Source organism: Artemia sp. Qi Xiang Cuo, chromosome 17, assembly GCF_049724085.1.
Source record: "Artemia sp. Qi Xiang Cuo chromosome 17, ASM4972408v1, whole genome shotgun sequence".
Classification (NCBI taxonomy): Eukaryota; Metazoa; Arthropoda; class Branchiopoda; order Anostraca; family Artemiidae; genus Artemia; species Artemia sp. Qi Xiang Cuo.
This window is the reverse complement of record NC_142810.1, coordinates 14,897,619-14,922,378: the sequence shown is the minus strand read 5'-3', so window position 1 is coordinate 14,922,378 and position 24,760 is coordinate 14,897,619. Positions and strand designations below refer to the sequence as shown.

Sequence of the window (24,760 nt, the reverse complement as noted above, 5' to 3'; positions counted from 1 at the left end):
ATATCCCTGGTTCGAATAATAGTTGTACACAAAATTATAACCTATACTGCAGAGCGGGTCTTCATTATGCTATTTTGAATCAATGTATAAATTTATTTAAATTGTAAAGAAATTACAAAACAGAAACTGCATGTTAATATTGTACAGTTTCGTTTCGTTTTTTGTTTGGCCATACATTTTCATACATGTATTGATCGAGGAGGAAAAATATATGCATATTTCGGTGTTCTTGGTACTTTCAAAGAAAACCCCCCACGCAACCAGTTCAAACAGCAGATTATAAATTCATTGTGCTTGGTATTTTAATAGTTTATATTTTACAATAACACCATTTTATTCAGATAATGACTATATGATACTCTCGCTGAAAGTCATCTACTTCCTTAAAAAGAAAAAAAAAACTAATTTCACTTCATTGAATTACAATTAATAAGAAAAGGCTAAGAATACTAATTATTATCCTTGACTTTCTCTTCTGAGCCTGTTTAATAGCTTTTTCAGCCTTTAGTCCCACTCAATAACATTTCAGTGCTTAATTAAAGCGGTTCCGACATAGTCTGTTCCTTTGAAATTGTCAACAGGTACTAATTTAAGAGCCTTGAGAAACTGACTTGTACACTTAATGCATCCAAGGGAACTGAGAAGATTCTTGGCTTTCTTTGAGTTTAAGTAGTTGAGAATTATGAAAAGATTTGGATTTTCCTTATTTGCGTTTATAAGTAATGTCTAAGACCATGCTGGCCAATCATGAAAAAATTAAAACATTTTGTATAAAAAAAATGAGGATAAGAAAAAAAAATTTAAAGAAGAAAAACCGAGGATAGTTAAAACACCTTGGTAAAGAAGAAAAAACGAGTGTAATTAAAAAAGTTTGTAGACAAGAAAAACGTGGATAATTCAAATTTTTTTAAGGAAGACGAGATAAAACGAGGAAAAATTCAGGAAAAACAAGGAAAAGTAAAGAAGAAGAAACGGGGATAATTTAAAAAGTTTGTAGACAAGAAAAATGTGGATAATTCAATTTTTTTTAAGGAAGACGAGATAAAACGAAGGAAAACTCAGGAAAAACAAGGAAAAACAAGGAAAAGTAAAGAAGAAGAAACGAGGATAACTCAAATATTTTTAAAGAAGATAAAAAAAAACGAAGACAGTAATTTTCCTTGTTTTCCTCTTTAAAAAATTCTCGACGATTATCCTCGTTTTTGTTCTTTATAAAATTTTGTCATTTTATTTGTGTTATGGTACTTCTGACCCCCCCCCCCCACTTTTGGTATCTTTCTAGTTCCATTCAATATTATTTCAGTGATTAATTAAAGACATTCCGACATACTCTATTTGGAAATTCTCAACATATATTAATTTCAGAGCCTCGAGAAACTGACTTGTACACTTGATGCATCTCAGGGGTTTCGGAAAATTCTTGGCTTTCTTTGAGTTTAAGTAGTCGTGAAGTAAGTAAAGAGATTGGAATTTTCCTTATTTGCGTTTTTAAATAGTGTCTAAGACAACACTGGCTGAGTATGAAAAATTGAAAAGAAAAATTATAAAACAGAAAAAACGAGGATATTTCAAATATTCTAGAAACGGGGACAATAAATTTTTTCATTTTCTTCGTTAAAAATCCTCGACGATTATCCTCGTTTCTTTCTTCTTTACATTTTTTTATTTGATTTGTGTTTAGGTACTTCTGACCCCCTATCTTATAATGATTTTACATAAGGCTACAATAACGGCTTTTCTAAATGCTTAAAAACATTAAGTACTATATTACCTAATATTGCAAGCTAGTATCAAGTACTCGTAGTATAAAAAGCGTACGGGTAAAAGAAAAGGTTACGATCAGGAACCTTAATCAAGCTTGATTAACAATAAGCCTTATATATCTGTCTTTTTGACCTATGTGTTCTAAGTTCACAAGCGAGATCGTGAAATGGATAAATTTATTTGTTGTCGATAATAACGCAGCCAAGGGATTATGGCATTCCATCTTCGGAAAACTCAATTCCTTTCTGAAGGAGGGAGTTTCAACCAAGAGCTACTTTTTGCACTAAATCCAGGACTTAGCTCGTTCCTGGGCCGAGTTTGAAATCAGGACCGTATCTAGGAGGGAAGGCTACCCCTTTTGACTTCCCCCTCCCACCCCAGGTATTTTCTAGACACATAAAAAGTAGAAAAAATGCATAAAAATGTTTGATGCGTTTTGTAAAGTTTTTTATATATATATATATAAAACTCCTCGAACAAAAATCCTGGATACGGCGTTGCCGTATCCAGGGTTTAAGTAACGTGCAACATGGACGTATGGGACTAAGTAACGTGCAACATGCATGTATGGGTCTAAGTAACGTGCAACACGCAACACGATGTATGTTTCGGGTCTAAGTAACATGCAATATGCCTGTATTGTTGCCAAAAAATTGGCAGTGGAGTGAAAAGACGGGGACTTGGAGGAGTGAAAGACCCCCATCCATACCGATTTAAGTTTCTTACGTGATTTTGGTTTCAAAATGGTGCAGCACACCATCCTTTTCTTATAAATTACCAAAATAAATTACGAGTACATCTACGAAGAATGGATTAGTTTTTATTAGCTGGAGCTCTCCCCCTCGGAAGTACCTGGGTTAAATACCTCCTAAAAGCACATTTTCGGATATTTCAACCGTTCTAAGTGAAGGTATCCACAAACTGCAATTCGATGCTCCCTCCAGTGGGGGGGGGGGGCTATGAAGGGAGCCAGGGACAAAGAAATACATTAGATGGCTTTTTTAATTTGCCTTGCTCCCTTAGAAATGATCTAAAACGCCAAAATAAAAAAGCATAGCTGACAAAACTTCCGAAGTTGAAGAAGTTGACAAAACTTCTAAAAGTTGAAATAAAGAAATATATATGGAAAATAAAAGAAAGCATCAGAAAATAATTTCATGCTCATACCTATAGTGTCTTACGGCCCACCAAAGCATAGATGACAATCAGATTTTTTCTTTTCTTTAAGGACTAATATCTAATTACCAGAACTAATCTAATAATATACTTTTCTTATCTATACTACACTATACTAATACTATACTATACTAATACTATAATATAAAAACTTACACTATTAATGGTACCGGTTTCATTATATGGGCCTTTTTAAAAAGTCAAGTTTGGTTTATGCTAATGAAATAAAATAAAAATAGGATGAATATATAATAGTTTATAAACAAATTTGGGCTATATATTTGCACAGTAGGGGCTGGGGGGGAGGGGGTAAATCAAAGCATATATTAAATGCGTAACCTAACCTAGGTAACCTCCCCCCCCCCTAAACCCCAAAAAACAACAGTTTAAATATCGTAAACGCAATGAAAACCACGCTTTGCATTGCATTACTCTATAGCGGTTTCTTGAATTAACCCGTCTGGTGGATTTTTCGTGACTAGTTTCCTTGTAAAGGCCCATATAACGCACCAGTACCCTAATAACCAATCTCAAATACCTTGAAAAAAAAACTTACCAGACTCTCTAGTTCGTTCAAGAGCTGGTGGGCTAAATGACGAAGCCCCAACGTCATTATATGCCTGAACTTTTATTTCGTATAAGATGAACTCTGCGAGGTTATCAATAATGTGAGAATTTGACGTCTGATCATTGACCAGGACCCATCCAGGTTTGACAAAGTCGACATCATAAGGTCGGTAGCTAATGTTGTAACCACTTGCCACTCCGTACCATTCGACCTGTTGCAACGGCTGAAATACGACAGTAGTTGAAATCAAACTCGTTTGTAAGTTTTATTTGTCTAACATAAAATATCATAAGGGGGAATATTCTCCCTGTCTATGGAGCAGTTTGATACTGAGTAGCGTTTATATGTATTTATAAGAACACGTTGAACAAAACAGGATAGCGCCAAACAGGTCAAGAGGCCAAACAAAAAGTGATGGCCGCAAAAATACAATATGTAAGATTTATAGCCTATTTAAATCCATCTTTATATTACCTGACGGGAATGCAGTAATAAAAAATTTCACTTCAAAGTTAACAAAAATGATGAGAAAATTTAAACAACACAAAAAAACACTTGCTTTTTTACAAGCACTGAAAAAAACAATGTAGCCCTTTAATGTAGACACATCCTTACAACAGGGGCGTAATTTCGTCAAAATCCTGGAGGAAAAGGGGGGGGGGGAAAGTAGGAGCCTATTTTCCTAGGTCAAGTGAAAATGACCAAGTGAAAAATGAAAAATGAGCCATATAGTACCATAAAGGCAAAGGTACACTAAAAAACTCCGCTGTTTCTGTGAATGCCTGAATTATGTAGGCCTATCTTAGTTTTGACAAGATTTTTGAAGACAATAAATTTCAGCTGGGGCGGCAGTTGCCCCCCCCCCCGACCTATAGAAAATTATGTCCCTGTTTTACACGACTTTTATATTAATATTGAACAATATGTTATATTAGTAATCTAGACGGTAAACTATTACAATGTTTCATTTTCTCAATTTTTCTATATAAAATTCTACTGAATCACTGAAAAGCTATTGAGCTGAATCACTGAAAAGCTGTTAAAATTCTACTGAATCACTGGCTTTTTAAATCTACCAAATCACTATATCTACTGAAAAGCTGTTGAGATAACCTAAACCGTATTTTTGCTCTTCTGTTAAGCTAGAAATTGTCAGATATACCGTTATTTTTGTGTACAGAGTTATTGTTTCTGATTTCTAAATATTTTATATATATGTAAATATCTAAAAGGCTGCTGAATCATGCGGAGCTTATGCAGCTCAACCGGAGGAAGAAAGAGTACGCCATGATGAAGATACCAACAGCCTCCGGAGTACGATTCTTATTCGAAGGCGAAGCCTATTTGGTTCTTCAGTAAGAAGTTCAATTATAAAAGAAGAAATCGTTGCTTCTTTGCTAGCACTGTAAAAACAACCTATTTCTTTAATGTGGGTCCTTCCATGGCCTTCAGTACTAATACTGTATTATATAATATATACTAATATAGTATATATTTTGTTGAATAGAAGCAGGGGTTTTGGGTTTGTTGGTAAATTGAATGGATTGCTGGTAGAAAGGGTTATTGCGACCAGGAGCCGGGTAAATGCAGGATTTTTCTCTTTCTTCCTCTTCTTCTCTTCTTATTTTTTTTATTATTTGTGCTCAGGGGGTTTATATATCTCCGAAAAAGAAAAGCTTATGGAGGGTTGTGTGTGTTTTTTTTTTTTTTTTTGTTTTTTTTTTTTTTTTTTTTTTTAATTAACCACATGTTTAATCTAAATAAATCTATATTATATAGTAAATATAGCCTACTACATACTAATACTTTATCACTCCCATTCGAGCAGCTATATATTAGTAAGATGAACAAAAGTTCACACGAGGACAAGCAAGCATAAATATCCATTCACAAAAAATAAATGCCCAAAGCAAACACCGAATCGAAAGATACCTGTAGGAGAAAAAAGATAAAGAAAACTGAAGAAACAAAACAATCGAAAAAACCTGTTAGAACACGAAAAGAAAGAGAGAAGAGGAGGAGGAAAAAGGAGAAAAACAGGAGGACATAAGAAATCAAGGAAACAAATGTAACGCTATAATATTAAATCTCTTTTAGAGACAGTGATAAGCTTTTTCCTCAATCAAAATGCTCTCATTTGGTAAAATTACCAGTTCAATCGAAATCACGTGACTCATTCTTTTTTTTACTCCGTCAAGGTACAAGGCATTGGCATAGACAAATTTGCTCAGATACATTCATTTCAAAACTTAAACCAGTTCTTACTCTCTTCTTGCTAGTCAAACCACAAATTCTTGGTGACGGGTAGTCACCTGTGAGAGTTTGCTAAATTTCGCGGATTCTTGCTAAAATGTTATAGATTCTTGCCACTCTTTTACTTAATCTCTATGCTTTTAATTTTCTGGAAAAAATTCAAAATCGGTGACCCGGAAATTAATCAGCCAAGTAGCAACCCATAACATAGAGACATGAAAACACTTCCTCGATAGGACTACCTGCTTAAATGTACAACCGGTTCATTTTTGAATCCACCTGTTTTCAAAGTAGAACTGTATGCTCGTTGTTCCCGGACACCGTCCGCCCCTTAATAAATAAAACTTTAGTAAATAAATAAAATAATAACACTTTAAAATAATAAAACTTAATATATAAAATAAAAATAACTTCGACAAATTAAATGATTACAATCTTACTAAAATTCACATTACCAAAGTTCAAGATTAGAATGGAAATAAAATTATTCATTTTTTTTTTTAAATTGCCAAGACAGTTTTATAATTAACAGATTCAGCTTACCGTCCAGCGAACTCTCAACTGGGTAGAGTTAACAGCTCGCACCGTAACGTTATACGGTGCATGTGATGGTGCTGCCTGTAGAGTTTGAAATGGCTTAGTAGGCTCTGATGGTGGTGAACTACCAACAACGTTATGGGCAACTATTCGCAGTGTATATTCCAAATATGGTGTCAGGTTTCGAACCGTTATTGCAATGGCGTCGGGGTCAGATACTTCATAGACAGTATCCCAGGTGCTGTTTCTAGACGTTATGGCCTAAAAACAAAATTCATAAAAACAGAATGAAATGATTACAAAAACACAAAATATAAAAACATAAGTGCTCACCTTACAAACCTTAAGACCAAGTACCTTATCTATTCTACTAGAAACGATACATGAGGAAAAAGGATCTAAGGTTTGACCCACCTCTTCCTAAACACGAGAATTGGTATACACTTTTCACTTATAAGAGCTAAAATAACATCTTCCATAATTGAAGCCCTAACTCCAAATTCATATTCTTAGCAAAAGCTCACACGCTTTTTTTTCCTTTGGCGAGAGAGGGGGAGGGGGAGTGGAGCATTGCTAGGAAAAAAAAACATTAGTTTAAGCTTTAATAAAAATTGCCCAGAAATTGGGTAAAATAAAGGATTTCCGTAGGAGGGGGCAGGCCCCAAGGCAATCCTCTTGCATACGTTTCTATTTAGGCATGTTCTTAATTAGGTTAGTTGGTTGGCTGCATTTTGCCGTATCTGTGAAAACTAAGTTTGAAAAAATAAATTCGATCCAAAATAGAGTTGGAAAAGACCAACAAATCAAATTCATTTCAGAGCAGTCATGCACCACCCTTGCTCTAAACAGCAACGGCGTAGAGGGGCAGGGGGGCGTTCAACCCACTTGATTTTGAAAAGTACTTTCTTATGGAGAGGATTGTCATTGAAAGATACTTTTTTCATGCATTTTCTTTAAAAATCAGAAAAAATGACAATTTTCCCCCTTCCTGGAATTTGAAAAATAGATTTACCCCCCCCCCCACCCTCGACTAAATTTTCAAGAATTGCGGCCATAAATAAAAAGATAACAGGATAAGTTTATCCTCTCATACTTGTCTTCATTTTAGATATCATTTTAAAGTACTTAGTGTCGTAAGTTTATTATGAAAATTTTCGGCAGTTTTCCGTTTATCGACGGCTTTACCAGTATTTTTTTTTTTTTTTTGGGTCTGCATAAGAACTAAATTAGGTCCCTTATCCTTCCTGACCGTGTTTAATAGTATCAAAGGTTATAATCAAAATCATTTCATGTTTTCAAATGCCTTACCTAGTTTAAACTTGAAGCTTGGCTATACCATATTTATAGCATACAGCATTGACTCCTTATTCAAGATATTGAAATGAGATTTTGATAAAGTGAAGTTTGCTTAATTAAAGCAGTAGAAAAAAGTACCCTCATTTCATTTTCTTTTCTTAGCAGACTTTCCTGGCCGTGCAGCCTTACGGGGGAGACTCTGTTGAAGGGTTTTATTATCAATTTATTATTGAGTAAACTTTGAACTGAACGTTGAACACCGATGCAAACAACTACACTAACTGCACTGATCTCAATACCATGAACGCTGTAGAGCTCTTAGCTATTTGGTCAGATAATAATGTTAAAATTAATGTATCATATACCCGAAATTATTACATCCGCCTTGACATAGCTAAAATACTAATTCCAACTTAAAAGATTTAGTACTCCCATTACTAACTAAAAACTATTATTTTAACTATTGTGTATTGTATAAAAACATTCTGTTATTTTTATGTCGGATCTTCCTCTCTTGATTACGCTTGTCCAATACCACCTTTACGTCACAGCAACGATCTAAAGCTCAAATATTTCAGGGCTTTTCAGGAGTATTCTTGGTTCTTCCTTCGCTCTTATGAGGAAGGTTTAGACATGCTTTATCAGACTGTCTTGGAAATGAAACAGTATTACCCTAGTATGGACTTTGGACTAAAATGTCACGTTGTCAAAGACGACCTGAAAAATAGATACTTCATTAGATGAAGTATAAAATAATCCTAGTAGACTTTTGCTTCAACAAAATTATGAGGAAGGTTTAGACATGCTTTATCAGACTGTCTGGGAAATGAAACAGTATTACCTTAGTATGGACTTTGGACTAAAATGTCACGTTGTCAAAGACAACGTGAAAAATAGATACTTCATTAGATGAAGTATAAAATAATCCTAGTGGACTTTAGCTTCAACAAAATTCCACTTCGACACTGAACAGATGCACTGATTCCTCAACATTATCACTCACAACATTCTTCATCGCGTTCCTTCTCTCTGCCAAGACAACGTGAAAGATAGATACTTCACTCGGTCAAGTAGAAAATAATGCTAGTGGACTTTTGCTTCAGCAGAATTCCACTTCGACATTAAACAGATGCACTGATTCCTCAACATTATCTTAGCATGGACGTAGGATTACAGTGTCGACACGCACAACATTCTTCCTCACTTTTCTCCTCTCTGTCAAGACAACGTGAAAGATAGACACTACACTAGACGAACTAGAAAAAGATGCCAGTGGACTCTTACTTCAACAGAATTCCACTGGAGTCTACAGAATATTTTGAATAATAAACACTACCCCCCGCCACTGCAGTCTACAGAAAAACACACTATACGAGCGAACTTGAACCAGTGCACTGCAGAACAAAAACCCTACCCCCCGCCGCTGCAGTCTACAGAAATACACACTACAAGAACGAGCTTGAACTAGTGCACTGCAGACCAAAAACACTACCCCCGCCACTGCAGTCTACAGAAATACACACTACAAGAACGAGGTTGAACCAGTGCACTGCAGAACAAAAACACTACCCCCTGCCGCTGAAGTCTACAGAAATACATACTACACGAACGAGCTTGAACCAGTGCACTGCAGACCAAAAAACCTACCCCCGCAGCTGCAGTCTACAGAAATACACACTACAAGAACGAGCTTGAACCAGTGCACTGCAGAACAAAAACACTACCCCCCAACGCTGCAGTCTACAGAAATACACACTACAAGCACGAGCTTGAACCAGTGCACTGCAGAACAAAAACACTACCCCCACCACTGCAGTCTACAGAAATACACACTACAAGAACGAGCTTGAACCAGTGCACTGCAGAACAAAAACACTACCCCCCGCCACTGCGGTCTCCAGAAAAACACCCTCCACGAACGAGCTTGAACCAGTGCACTGCAGAACATAAGCACTACCCCCCGCAGCTGCAGTCTACAGATATACAGACTACAAGAACGAGCCTGAACCAGTGCACTGCAGAACAAAAACACTACTCCCCGCAGCTGCAGTCTACAGAAATACACACTACAAGAACGAGCTTGAACCAGTGCACTGCAGAACAAAAACACTACTCCCCCCCCCGCAGCTGCAGTCTACAGAAAGACACACTACACGAGCGAAGTTGAACCAGTGCACTGCAGAACAAAACACTCCCCCCCGCCGCTGCCGTCTCCAGTTAAACAGACTACAAGAACGAACTTGAACCAGTGCACTGCAGAACAAATCGTTTCATTAATTCATTCACTCCTTTTTTTTACTAGAGTTATAAATTGTACTAGTGTTTATTATGGTGTAAAAGATAGCGTAAATTAGTTGCTGCACTAGCCATAACTACGGCAGCTTTTTTAGTAATTGAATCTTATAAAACGCACCTGTACAGTCCATTTTGTAATTGACGTATTCCCGTCAAATCCTGGTGTAAACTGAAGCACCACAGAAAACGCTTCTATATTGCTAACAGCTAATCTAGTCGGTGCACCGGGTAAGACTGGTTCTATTCCAGACTGGATCGTAGCCATAGAAATTGGACCTCTGCCAACAGAAGTCCACCCATGGACTTCAAATGTATAATGAGTGGTGGGTTGAAGTCCAGCTATACGAACGCTAATAATATCTGCACTTACGTTTCGGACCTTTAGCGTGTGTGGGGCGTCGCGGACCGTCCAACGAACAGTGTATCCTAAAAAGATTGGAGAATAGAAGTTGTACATCTTTTCCTTACTATTCAGCTATTTCGCTATTTCGCTATTCAGCGCTCGATTTTTTTTTATCTCAGCGCTATTATTAGTCGACAAAATTCGAAAAACGCAGCCTTCAATAAAACGGTTGGAAAACGGCTAATATTTCAGTTGCTTAATAAATGAGGTCTGAATTTCTATAAATAAGTATTTTTGGAATATATTACTCTTGAACAACTTATTTATAAACTAGTAACATGTTTTTAACCACTTCTCAATAACTTAACTAGTGTTGATGGCTTTTTTGTGTGGCTAAAAAAATGAAATACCTTTGGGGCCCCTTTAAGGGCTCAAGAAGCAGTTTACGACAGAAGCGATTATTGTATTATGAAAGAGCATAAAAAAAGCATCAAATGAAGTTTTCACTTTCATCCTAGCTAAAGTATTGTGCCACCTGCAAATTTACCCTTCTCATTACTTCTACAACCAATAAACTTGTATACCCAGGGTTGCTCCAATAATGATTGATTCAAAGTTTTATTGTTTTTTTTTTTGTTTTTTTTTCAAAGTGACAATTTATTTTCTTAAAGTGATGTCAAAACCTTTTTATACAGCATTTCTTTGAGCTGTCTGACCTTTTCTGGGCATTTTAGTGTTTTCATTTACTTTTGGGCATCAAACTATATGACAAAGCCACTTTTTTGGCCGGTCCAAAACAAAAAAATCAACGCTCTCAAAAGTGTGGCAACCCTGCGTTGACTTCTTCTATACTATACAACGTAATCAGTATTCTACAGCCAATAAAGTTACAACCCCAAAGTTATTGCCCCTATTGATTAATTATTGATTTTATGAACTTTTATCTATAACAGATTAATTTTTCTAAAGCGACATCTTTTTATTTTCATACAGGATTTTTTTTTCTTTTTTAGAGCTGTCTATTGTGACTTTTACTAGATATTCTAGAAGTTCATATACTACTGGGTTTAATGTTTAAAATATCACTTCCTAAGTCGGCACGAAACAAAAAATCTAAACTTTCAAGTCGAAACCTTTTGAAAAGCCGAGTAAAGGCGTGATTTTAGTTGGTTTGGGTTTCGAGTGATTTTAAACCTTTTCAATTGACAAGTTGAGAATCTGATGGCAAAATCGGTTTCTACGTAGATTTGATTTCAATTAATAAACCGACGATCAGATAATCATTTGCATTGTGAAATCCAAAACTCATTTCAAATGGACAACTATTGATTTTTGAGGGTATTGAGAAGGGGGCAGCCCCTCTCATATACGGAATAATTTCTGTTATGATGTCGCTCCCTACTTTCAGTCGAAAAAATATGTGTTTTTTTTTATCTAATCTGTTAAGAGGCAAAAGATCTCCTGTATTCACTTCAACTACGCCAGCACTTGTATGTAATTCCTATCATCAAACTATTTTCTTCTCACGCTTGAACTGGAAGAATTTAGCCAAAATTCCCCCCAAAGTCTTCTCACTGTGATTTTTATTGGCGGAAAGATGGAGACTAACCTAATTTATTTGGTGGTTGATTGTCTTGGAACATAAAAGCTTTTTTCTTCAGAGTTACCTGAATGAAAATTGAAGAGTTTGCTCTTTTGCCAGGGATGTAAGGCGCTTTAGTTTAGTATTAATAAAAAGAAGTTAGAGACAAATTTCAATTCGTAGACTATTCTTATCAAAGGTGGTTTTAATAAATTTCTAGTCGAATAAAAAATCTATAAAAACGAAACAAAAATTAAATGTGCCTACATAATTAGTTACGTTGGTAACTCCCAGCCAATCCGTAATAATTAGTTCTGAAAGCAATTATATGACTTTATGCAACGGGTACCAGAAGGCTTAAGCCTAGCAACAACTTTTCAGTATACTGTCAACAGGCTGTATTGAAGCATTGATGAACTACCCTGTTTTATCTCACGACTGGGCCGTCAAATTGAAACTTTTAAGAATTTTTTTTACACAGGGAGGACGGGAGGGGGGTGAGGGAGCTTCCAATTCTGTGTTGAGGCGAGTGGAGCCTATATACCATACCAGATATGTATCTATATTTACATAGATATGTTTTTATATCTAAATTTATCAGTTTAAACCAGATATTAGGCAGGCTCCTTGGCTAGTTAATTCAATAAGAAGTAAACTTAGCAGCTTGTCGCCAACATGCAAAATTACTGAGATTGGTGAATTGGACCTTTAGGATTAAATCAAGAGGATAAACTAGAGTCCGGGAAGGCTTTATCAAATTCGTATTCCACCCTATCCCACTCTTCTACGGACAGTTCTAGGTTCCTGTCTTATTGTTAGAGGAAAACCATTTTTACAGCACATTTTGGGCAAGTGCGGCCCTGTGTGCTTACTTTTCTTGCACTGTGCACGCTTTATATGCCCCGAATCATATAGTATAATCATAGGGAGACAAAATCACGTAGATGCACACACACTTTTGCAGTTTGATGACTAATAAAAATGGGGCTAGTGACAGAGTTCTAATTAGAGGTCCTAATTCCTTACCTATAACCGACAGAAAAGGTTTTTCATGTATTTTTAAAAGTTGAATAGAAATTCAATACAGAGAGGACAAAACTCAATAATTCCGCAAAACAAAGGTTTAGTGACTTTTTGCTAACTTTTGGTCAAAGAGTAAATGTGCCATATTGACCTGGATCTTGGTTAAATTCTTTAGCTGTTCTCAAGTTCCGTTTTTTCATACACTTTTGAAAGACAAAATAATATTTAAAAATGTTTTCGAACGAAACAATTTCTCCATTTTAAAAGCAGATAAAATGAAAAAATAAATGAAAATGAAGGAATAAAAAGTGAGGAAATAGAATGCAAAATAGAGGGAGAAAAGTATCAAAAGAAGGACGATAATAATTACAGATCAAATACCTTAAAGGTTTTGAACTTGATGGGATATTTATAGAAATTGTTCCTGCTTTATTAATTGGTGACGTCCGAGATATCACTAGTTACTTTCTTCTCGGTATGTCATGGTTGAAAATACAATATACATCTTCCATTTGTTTTGATAACTTCATTTTTCCGCAGCATTTTAAACCTGTATTTTACCATGAGGAGGGAGAAGGGCATTAGGTCAACACCAGGGGCCCAACCATTGACACATTCATTTTAGCTGGTAAAAAGGATGTTCTGCTTACCAATTAAAACGATAATCAGATGAATTCCTAATCGAGAACAGCAAAACAACTTTTAGACCCGTATTTCTGGAGAGGATGGGCTTTGGACAAACACAAAGGAAATGAGATTCAAGCATTAACACCTTTTAAAAAAATATTGCAACTTCCAAGAAAAATACTATTTTCTTTATCAGGTGGATATCATAAACCTGAAAATATTAAAAATCATTTTAAGGCCCACTTTTCTGGGAGAGAAGGGAGAACGCTTTGGCCCAACACAAGAGATATGAGATCTAAGAGTGGAAAATTCCATTTCAAAACATTACTTACCAAGTAGAACGCCATTTTCTTTGTCAGGTGGATTCCATAAAACTTTAACAGCTCTATCTGTAACTTCCTCAAACCGTAGATTTCTCACTTGACCTGGCACATCCTCCGTTGTTCTAATTCTAACAGGTAACGACAACGGACCATCACCCGGACTAGTAAAGCACAAAACTGTCAGGTTATATGCTGTGTATTTTTCAAGACCTGTAATAACAGCTGTTTGTTCTGCTAGCAGGTCTAACAGGCTAGGTGGAACAGTCATTGATAGATCTGGTATTGAATTCTCACCAACATCCCCTGAAAAAAGACGCCAATTCAATCAATGTGTTTCTTCGAAGTATATCGTACTTAGAATTGGGGTAAAAATTCGCATGTATTTATTACAGTTATGAGATATATTGTAATTTTTCTTTTCTTAGTTCTTTTAACCCGTTTTAACGGTGGCTGTAAAACACAGTGACGTCAATTTAATATTAAGAGGGAGGGGTTAATTTTATTTTCTAAAATATAGACAGGGGAGGCAATTTTGCTATTTCCTTTCATTATTGTTCATTTTCTCAATGAGAAAAAAAATAAAAGGTATTTTGAAAATCTAGAGGGCACATGCCGTCGCCCAAAATTGACGCTGCCAAATACAGTAGCGATTAGACCCCGAAGCAGCGCCAAAAAGTCGGCGGCGCGCCGCCGAAAAAAACGGCGGCGTCCCGCCGAGCTTGCATTAGCACACTGACGACGCTACTGTTTCTATTGGCGGTTGCGTATATGAAAACCTGCCGTTTTTTTTTTTTTTTTTTCTCTCTTTTTTGGTTATCGGTATCGTCTTCACGGAATAAAACGTCATACCGGTTAAACTTTTTATTAAAGATAAATACTGTCATCTTGGGCTCGCCATGTATATCGGTTCGTAGGAAGGAGAAGAAGAAATTTTTCTTGAAACAAAGATTCTACCTTCCACTTTAAAATTCTTTTCATTTTGCTTTCTGATTTTTCGGATGAAAAGAGGTAGGTAAAAGAGCATTAGGCAATTCTGAATGTTGTCATAGGCAGCGCAATCGAGATGTCTAAGTAAAGACAAATGTTGGCAAAAGGTATTATTTTTTTTTTTCCATACCAGGGCAATTCGTATTGAAGGAGTTGTCGTAGAAACTTAAAAAAGGGCTCATTCGATTGGAAATTGGAAGAACTAACGACCTTTTTAGTATTTGAAAGTAATTAGAAGGCAGCTAACATCCCGTCCACGCCCACCGTTTTCCCAAACACACCCAATCAAAATTTCAAGATAGCCAGTCTGTTCAGAGTAACTGATTTCCTGAGATAAATTATGTTTTTTGAGTAGGTTACTCGCTCACAACCTTTAGGGCAAGGGTTTTGAAGTTATGCCCTGGAGGTATATAAGAATGATTTTGGCACAATGTAATATTTATTATTTTTTCCTTTAGACCAGGGCACTTCATATCGAAGAAGTTGTCGTAGAAACTTCGAAAAGGGCTCATTCAATTAGAGATTAGACGTGGCTTGTGCCCTTTTTAATCGTCGAAAATCATTGGAAGGCAAATAACCCCCACTCCACGCCCACCATTTCCCAAAACACACACAGTCAAAATGTTGAGATGGCCATTTTGTTTAACGTAATTTAAAGTTCTGGAACTTAGGTCTTAGAGGATAACAACCACCCTCACAGCCCTTAGGATAAGGGTTCTAATTTATGCCCTGGGGGCATATACGGTATTTATAGAAAGCGTTGTCGTAGAAACTCAAAAAGGGATCATTCGATTGGAAGTCGAAAGGCCTAGGGCACTTTTTAATAATCGAAAATGATTGGAAGGCTTGACATTCTTATATTAGAGAGATGTGGGTATAATATATTATTTTTTGTCGTTGTTGTTGCTTAGACAATGGCATTGCGTATCGAAAGAGTTGTCGTAGAATCCTCGAAAAGGGCTCATTCGATTGAAAATAGAAAGGGCTGATGTCCTTTTTGATAGTCGAAAGTGATTGGAGGGAAACTAATCCCCCTACCACGCCCACCCTCCTATTTGCCTTTATGTTTAAAAAGTAAATGTTGCCTTAAGATTAAATCAAAATGCACTGTGTTTATGCTAATTCCGAATAAGGCATCTCAGCAGTATCTCAAGGACGACTGAGGGTATTATGTTCAAACTGTCAGGGCTTCTTCTGCTCTTAATATTTGACCAAATTAAAATAGCGTAAGTGTATCCAAGCTATCAAAGAAAGTAAACAAATTTATTTGCGAATGTTATCAATTTTTCCATTTCAGGTCAACTAGAGGAGGTATAAAACTAAATTAAACAATGCTATTTGTGTCCAGATTTTTATAAGGGTTTATGTTGTTAAATTTTGCTGAAAATTGCTTTACAGCATACAAATAGCAGGCCAAACTATAAATTCTTAAGAAAACGAAAAGATTTAAAGTATGATTTTCTTTTTCCCTGAAAAGACTATGTCAATATAAAACGAACAGAAATTAATTAAAAAAACTGTTTCTAAAAACTAAGTTTTTTCAAAGAAAAGTAATCAACTTCATTAAACAAAACATGCGCAAAATTAAAGTCCAACACTCTTCCAAGCGTGAAAATTCCACACGTCATTCTTGGTGAGAAGATCGAAGTCAAAACGAGCCGAAGTTTCATTAAATAATTGTGTGACACTCAAAACAAGCAGTTTACATGCGTTATTCTCAAAACTCTAATACTTCCACAAGCCCAGAACACAATTTGCACTTTACTGAAAAAAATACAAATGAATATGCATTGTCAGTTTAATATACATATACTGATATTTAGTAATCAAAATGTTAATATTATTTGATTTATTAAAGTTATAAAAGTAAAAACATTTATGTTTTTTCAGTAAAGTGAAAATTATGTTCTGGCCATGGGAAGGCATTGGGGTTTTGAGCCCAACTTATGTTAATTTCTGCTCGTTTTGAGTTTGACTCAGTTATTTATTGTTATTTTTTGTTCGTTTTGGGTTTCATTTATTTATCGATGTTGATTTGCAGTAGTTTCCCGCTTGGTAGATTATCTAGAGCTAGTATAGAAATATATCTATAAAAATGAATTAAATTTTTTTTGCACAGTTTGCAGAGCACACTGAAGTTGAAGTAGCCTTAAACTGTGACTTGAAACGTTATAACTTGACCACTTCTTTCAGGAAGTAATTTCGGAGGGTTATTCCGTGTTGATAAGAAAGGAGGGTAAAGGTGCAGTTTAGTTCTTCCTGCAGTGTAGGGCACAGGAACCCTATGATGAAGGTGAAGGTTTGTTCTCCCTTATAAAACAACTTATTTCAGTAGATACAAAGAAAAAGCCCATTTGCGGCATTCTGTGGGACCCCAAGGTCCAATACTAGTATCAGATCCTGAGAGTGGCAGTTTACGTTCGTCAAGTTCTGGCTGTACCGGCCACATGTACCCCAGCTAAACGACTTTTAAGCACGACAGGACTGATAGTGACTTCAAAAAGATTAATGGCTCCAGGCAGTGTGAACATACTCACTTTTGTTACATCAATTGTAACTGAAGTGATGTAACTGCTGATTTAAAATTGTTGGTGTTGTTAAGCCATGGTATCTGATTTGTATACAGTGTTTTTTGGTTGTTGTTATTTTTTTTGTTTTTTTTTTTTCACTTCCTTTTCTTACGTATTTGATGAACAGGAGATATTTGAACTTCAAACTTTGAAAGTTATACACACATTAGCCCAAACCATTAACAAGAAGGAAATGACTAAACACGGGATTTTATAGGAAAAATGCGATGTTAAACATAAACACAACATAGGTTTCCCTGGGTCTAGTGGCTAAAAATGAGAATTCTATTTGGTCTGATCGATGGTGAACATAAACTTTCCGCACGGCCCAACAAATTCCTGTTTTGTCATATTGTTCTTGTATGTTTTAGCCAATCATTTAAAAATCCTTACTAAAATCGAGGTTAAACGTGCTTGGTAAAGTGGAAATTCTATTATTATTTTCAATCAGAAAAATCAGCGCACCGTGGCGCGCCAACGGTTCTAAATTTCTGACCGGTGGTGCGCCGCCAAAAAAATTTCGGCGCGCCTTGCGGCGAGCCACTGCCGATACTAAATCACACATTCGCCGCCGTCATTTCGGCGTGGCGCGGTTTCGGGGACTAGTAGCGATGCTGTGACAGTAAAATAAAAAAGTCAGTTCATTTTTTAAACGAATTCCTCTCATGCTTTTTGTAACTAAAAAAGGGTCGAAAGCATTCCACAAAGAGGGAGGGGGATCAGAAAGTGACTTTGGCTGATTGTCAACATACCCTGAGAAAAAGGCATTAATACAATCGATCCGTTTCCTTTAATGTTTACCCAATTTTGACTTGTACAATGTCTGCTTGCATTTATTATGCTCGTCAAATTTATTGTAATTCTGCTCCGACTAGTTCTTAATTCTCTTTTCTAACATATAATATTTACTCTTCAAAAAGGAAAAAACACTGCATTCTATCATTGCGTTTCCTGATTTTTTTTTCTGCTTATTATTTTGCTTTTTATCACTTTCTTTTTTTCTTAATGAAATTGCCAAAAATAAATGTTAAAAATATTACAAACGTTCTAAAGTTTGTAGCTTCTTTCGTTTGTCTGTTAACGTCTCTAAAATGATTTTTAGAGAGCCAACATATTAATGGTAATTTGTTTATTTTATTAATAACAACAGCTTTTGTTGACGATAAAAAAGTTGCAGATTTTTTTACAAAAAATAAATAGCCTACAAAATTAAAGAACATGAAATTTCACGAACCAGCAATAGCTAAACGAATGAACATTTGGGAAACACCATCTTTGATTAATAGCAAAATAATACACACAAACAGTTCGAAGCATCTACTGAACTAACTTCAGCAAGAAGTTATTTGTGACTAAATTGCCAGAAATTTTTTTTCAAAAAAATCATATTCACACTGGTAACACAATTCGGCATAATCGGCAAATCGTAACAAAAAAATTGGCAAAATTTAGGAAAAACCCCTCCGTAAAAAAATGCTGAATTTTTTGATCCGTAAGATTTTAAGGTCATTTAAGAGAACAATAAGACTAGCGAAAAGTTGATTGGGCAATAAATTGTTTATTCCTCTTCCAAATAAGAGCCCAGAGAGAGGGGGGATTAAGGTATGTTGGTTAAATAAGAGAAAGGGAGGCTCAAAAAAGTTATCTTTTATAAACTAAACAGCATATCTAGATACAGGTCAAAATAGAAAGGATAATCAAGTTGAAACAAAAATAAGATGTTTCTTCGAACCTATGGAAGGGTTCGAGCCTTCAATAAAAGAACAAAAAAACCATCGAAAAGTTGATTGGGCAATAAATTGTTTATTCCTCTTCCAAATAAGAGCCCAGAGAGAGGGGGGATTAAGGTATGTTGGTTAAATAAGAGAAAGGGAGGCTCAAAAAAGTTATCTTTTATAAACTAAACAGCATATCTAGATACAGGTCAAAATAGAAAGGATAATCAAGTTGAAACAAAAATAAGATGTTTCTTCGAACCTATGGAAGGGTTCGAGCCTTCAATAAAAGAACAAAAAAAAACATCGAAAAGTTGATTGGGCAATAAATTGTTTATTCCTCTTCCATATAAGAGCCCAGAGAGAGGGGGGATTAAGGTATGTTGGTTAAATAAGAGAAAGGGAGGCTCAAAAAAGTTATCTTTTATAAACCAAACAGCATATCTAGATACAGGTCAAAATAGAAAGGATAATCAAGTTGAAACAAAAATAAGATGTTTCTTCGGAGCTATGGAAGGGTTCGAGCCTTCATTAAAAGAACCAAATAACCATCGAAAAGTTGATTGGGCAATAAATTGTTTATTCCTCTTCCAAATAAGAGCCCAGAGAGAGGGGGATTAAGGTATGTTGGTTAAATAAGAGAAAGGGAGGCTCAAAAAAGTTATCTTTTATAAACTAAACAGCATATCTAGATACAGGTCAAAATAGAAAGGATAATCAAGTTGAAACAAAAATAAGATGTTTCTTCGAACCTATGGAAGGGTTCGAGCCTTCAATAAAAGAACAAAAAAACCATCGAAAAGTTGATTGGGCAATAAATTGTTTATTCCTCTTCCAAATAAGAGCCCAGAGAGAGGGGGGATTAAGGTATGTTGGTTAAATAAGAGAAAGGAGGCTCAAAAAAGTTATCTTTTATAAACTAAACAGCATATCTAGATACAGGTCAAAATAGAAAGGATAATCAAGTTGAAACAAAAATAAGATGTTTCTTCTAACCTATGGAAGGGTTCGAGCCTTCAATAAAAGAACAAAAAAACCATCGAAAAGTTGATTGGGCAATAAATTGTTTATTCCTCTTCCAAATAAGAGCCCAGAGAGAGGGGGGATTAAGGTATGTTGGTTAAATAAGAGAAAGGGAGGCTCAAAAAGTTATCTTTTATAAACTAAACAGCATATCTAGATACAGGTCAAAATAGAAAGGATAATCAAGTTGAAACAAAAATAAGATGTTTCTTCGAACCTATGGAAGGGTTCGAGCCTTCAATAAAAGAACAAAAAACCATCGAAAAGTTGATTGGGCAATAAATTGTTTATTCCTCTTCCAAATAAGAGCCCAGAGAGAGGGGGGATTAAGGTATGTTGGTTAAATAAGAGAAAGGGAGGCTCAAAAAAGTTATCTTTTATAAACTAAACAGCATATCTAGATACAGGTCAAAATAGAAAGGATAATCAAGTTGAAACAAAAATAAGATGTTTCTTCGGAGCTATGGAAGGGTTCGAGCCTTCAATAAAAGAACAAAAAAAAACATCGAAAAGTTGATTGGGCAAAAAATTGTTTATTCCTCTCCCCTATAAGAACCCAGAATGGGGGGGGGGGGGGAGGGGGACAATAGAGGTATAATGTTAGAGAAGATACCTGGGGAATCCAGAAAAGCTGTCTTTTAGAAAACGATCAGCACAGCTAGAAACAGGTCAAAATAGAAAGGATAATCAAGTTGAAATAAAAAATAAGGTATGTTTCTTCGGGCTATTGAAGGGATTAGAGCGTTTAAAATTCTCTAAAATGTAAGAATTCCTATAGTGAGTCTTAAACTTGATTTTCATCCACTCCCGTCTGGATTACAATGCCGAGGCTACAAATCACCTTTAAGTAAAAACAAACCTTAATTAATTCTTAAGTTAAAATCCTAATTCTTAAACTTACATGTCATCCTATGGTAATTTAACTCAATTTAATTTCGAAAAAAAGCTCATCAGTACATATGTGATTTGGATAGCCTGTGTTAAGGACAGATAGCAGTTTATTGGACTTATAATTTGAATGTTACAAAATATTTTTTAGAAAAAAAGCTCATATTACCAGCTGTGAGTGTAATCGCCTTGGTTAATAAAATAGATCATCATATTGTACTTTTAAGTGTCATGTAACTAAATATATTATAGAAAAAAAGCTCAACAGTCTGGCCGTGAGTTTGATCGACCGTGGTACGTACAGTTAGACGTTGAGTGGCTTTATGTTGTTTATTTATAAAAATTTAATTTAGAAAAAAAGCTCATCATTCCAGATGTGAGTGTAATCGCCTATGTAACATACATAGATCAGTTTATTTAACGTTTGATGTTAATTTAACTAATTGTAATATAGAAAAAAAGCTCTTAATTACAGCTGTGAGTTTTTTAGCCTTGGTTAATTACATTTATTAGTTGAGGGGCCGGAGGATGGTAATTTAACTCCATTTAATTTCGAAAAAAAGCTCATCTTTCCAGATGTGCGGTTTATCGCCTTGGTTAATTCCATTGATATTATGAGGGTCCGGAGGATGGTTAGGTATTTCATTTTAATGAAGAAAAAAAGCTAATCAGTATTGTTGTTAGTTTTATCGCCTGTCTTAAGTACAGAGAGACGCTTAGTTGCCTGATTTGTTTTAGTTACCTAACAATAATATAGAAAAAAAGCTCATAAGAACATCCGTGAGTTTTCTCGACGGTGATAAGTAAAGTGATCATCACATTGTCCTTTGAAGGGTAATTTAACTCAAATTAATATCGAAAAAAAGCTCCTCAGTACAGCTGTGAGTATTCTCACATGGGTTACTTACATTGATACTCTGAGTGGCAGGTGGCTGGTCATTTAAATCCATTTAATTTCGAAAAAAAGCTCATCATTAAAGATGTAAGGTTTATCGCCTTGATTAATTCCATTGATAAGCTGAGGGTCCGGTTAATGGTAAGGTAACTCCATTTATTTTCAAAAAAATAAATTTCTTTATTTTTGTTGAATAAGAATATAAAGAATATAAATTTTCAATTTTGTTGAAAATTTCTTTATTCAGTTGAAAGAGCTTATCTTTCAACTGAATTCAATGCTTTCAGTTCAACCCGGGAGGGTTAATAAAAATTTTAAATTCAAACAGGATATGTAGCCAATATAATCGAATATTGGTGTTTGATTTTCAGCAAAGTTTTTGAGGATTTTAAGGATTTTCGAGGTCACTAATGACAAATTTGACACTGAAACAGCAAATTTGTCTTTAAAAAAATAAAAGAAAAACGGAATACAGCATAAATGTCAAACAAAGGACTTTCAATGACTGTCAAGGTTTATATCAAAGACTTTTTGAAATTTTTCCTTCATGATTTGTGTAAAATTAACCACCATTGTTAAAACAGCTTACCTTTCCATGCCTGAAGCTTGTAGCCTTGGTTAATTCCGTTGATAAGCTGGGGGTCCGGGGGATACCACCACACTTGTACTGAAGTTGAGTTCAGCGCTTTCACTTTAAGCTGAGAAGGCGGAGCTTCGGGTGCACCCTCTCGAGTCTTGACTACAATGCTTTTGGAAAATATGCCAAGACCAACGGCGTTAAATCCAGCAATTTGAATCTCGTAGTCTTTCCATGTGATCAAATCCTCAATCAGGTAAGTTCTTTGAGCCTGTCAAAAAGTAAAAATCTTTATTTTATTGCGTTATTATTATTTACTTTTATGGTTTATTTTTTGTAGACGTGTTTGATCTTTTCAGAAAAATACTGATGATTTTATTGAATTTTGATATATCTCCGGCAAAAACAATAAAACGCATAGGATTAGTATACTGATCACAGTTGCCACGTTTTACTTATTTATACTCGCCCAAATGGTGAAAATTATTAGCAAAGATATCTCCAACTGGGCTAATGTTACCCTTCTTTTAATCAATTGAGCTAATTTTACCTAATTTTTCACTCAATTGGTCTATATTTTTGCGAATTGTGGTAAAAATTTTTTTGTAAATTATACTACGTAAATTTAAATTTTAGTAGAAAATTTGTGGAAATTCGTCCAGCCTGGCAGGAGCTCCTATGGAATTCTGGAAAAATTTCTAAGGATTTTGACTACCATTTATACAACCAAAATGTCAGAAGTCGATAGGGGAACTTACACTCTGCGCTGTAGAACAAAAATCAGAAGTTGAATTCACTATTGAGTATTTTTGGTAAATTTGGATGGCCTGGTATTGTAAGATTTTATTTTTTTAATTCTTTCGTCTTTATTTAATAGTTATTTTCATTACATAAGAAAAGGAAAATATCAAAAAGGGGTTTTAAAGGCGAAACGAGAATACTGAATAAAAAAACAAAGCGGATAATTCGAGAGGACAACCGACTCTTTTCTTCAGCGCGAAACGAAATAATATATTCAAGGAAATTGCCGAAGAGAAAAACGAACAAAAAAAAACGTGTAAAGTCAATGTGAAAAGAACCAAAAAAACAAAGAAAAAAAATATTAAAAGATGGATTCAATAAAAGCCAAAAATTATAACAATTAAACCCAAATACCTAACAACCATAAAAAGCGAGTCTTTCGCAAATATCTGCGATTTGCACAAAATTCAAAAAACTATGAACTGCAATCGAATGACTCGCTTTTTATCATATTTATGCTATTATTAGCTATTATTTTTACTTTACTTATTTCTATTTCTTTTTTCTTTGCAAAATCATATTTATGCTATTATTAGCTATTATTTTTACTTTACTTATTTCTTTTTTTTGCAAATTCATATTTATGCTGCCTGGCTGGGTCTTTCTGGAGTGTCTTTTCCTTAAAATTGCTTAGAAAAAAGTATTAAAGCAGTTTAGAAACAATTTTAAACAATACAAATAAATTAGAAATAAAACAGTCAAAACGAATTTTTAAAGGAACAGTTTAAAACAATTAACTAAAATAAAATAAAGTTCGATTTTAAACGACTCCGTAAAGCAAAAAGTCAAATTTTTACATTAAAAAGCTTTCGCAAAGCTGAAATTCAGTTTGAATGGTACTGAAAAAAAAAAAAAAAAAAAAAAAAAAAACAATTCTCGTTAAAACTTTTAATGTCGAAACACGCTTAGGTTATTTCAAACCATAAAATTATGACGGACAAAAATGTATCTTATCACGGCTTTTTACGTTTGAACTAATAAATTACATCGCTTTTTTTTATCATTTTTTAAATATTAAATGAGCAACCAATTAGAAACTATAAAAATCTAAAACGGATAATATTGCGTATACCAATTTGATTCAAATAGGGAGTACAAATACAAAAAATAAAATGAAAGTAAATTATATGACACCGAGAAATTATTGGATTGATCCCAAAATTCTATGCCCCTAGAATAGTCACATTCTCAGGGGGGGGGGGGGGAATGAAAATAAGAGAAATGCACTTTGGACCAACTATTTTTTTAAAATTTCAAAAAAGGACCTAGTCACCAACGCATTGATGGGGATAAGGACCAACCAATTTAATGAATTGACTGTACTCCTTGTGTACTCCACGTGTATCCTTGTACTCCTTGTGTATTGAATGAATTGAATGTACTCCTTGTGTATGTCCATGTGCTTCATCCCACCATGTTTGCTTAGGGTAAGTTTGCTTAGGGTAAGTTTTCCTATTGTAAAAAAGAGATTGTCTAGTTGAACGAGTGAATAACTCGCAATTATTGGAAAAAATCAA

At 34.9% G+C, this 24,760-nt stretch overlaps 1 protein-coding gene across 1 annotated transcript in view; it reads right to left on the bottom strand.

The window, feature by feature from the left end:
* The window catches only part of sdk (sidekick cell adhesion molecule), a 300,949-nt gene that overhangs the window by 42,556 nt on the left and 233,633 nt on the right, over positions 1 to 24,760 (bottom strand). The window contains exons 18-22 of the mRNA XM_089103497.1: positions 22,455 to 22,713; positions 13,797 to 14,090; positions 10,008 to 10,315; positions 6,305 to 6,559; positions 3,497 to 3,731 (exon numbers count right to left, since the gene is read on the bottom strand). Of these exons, the coding sequence (XP_088959623.1) occupies positions 3,497 to 3,731; positions 6,305 to 6,559; positions 10,008 to 10,315; positions 13,797 to 14,090; positions 22,455 to 22,713 (1,351 nt within the window). The remainder of the gene's footprint in view (positions 1 to 3,496; positions 3,732 to 6,304; positions 6,560 to 10,007; positions 10,316 to 13,796; positions 14,091 to 22,454; positions 22,714 to 24,760) is intronic.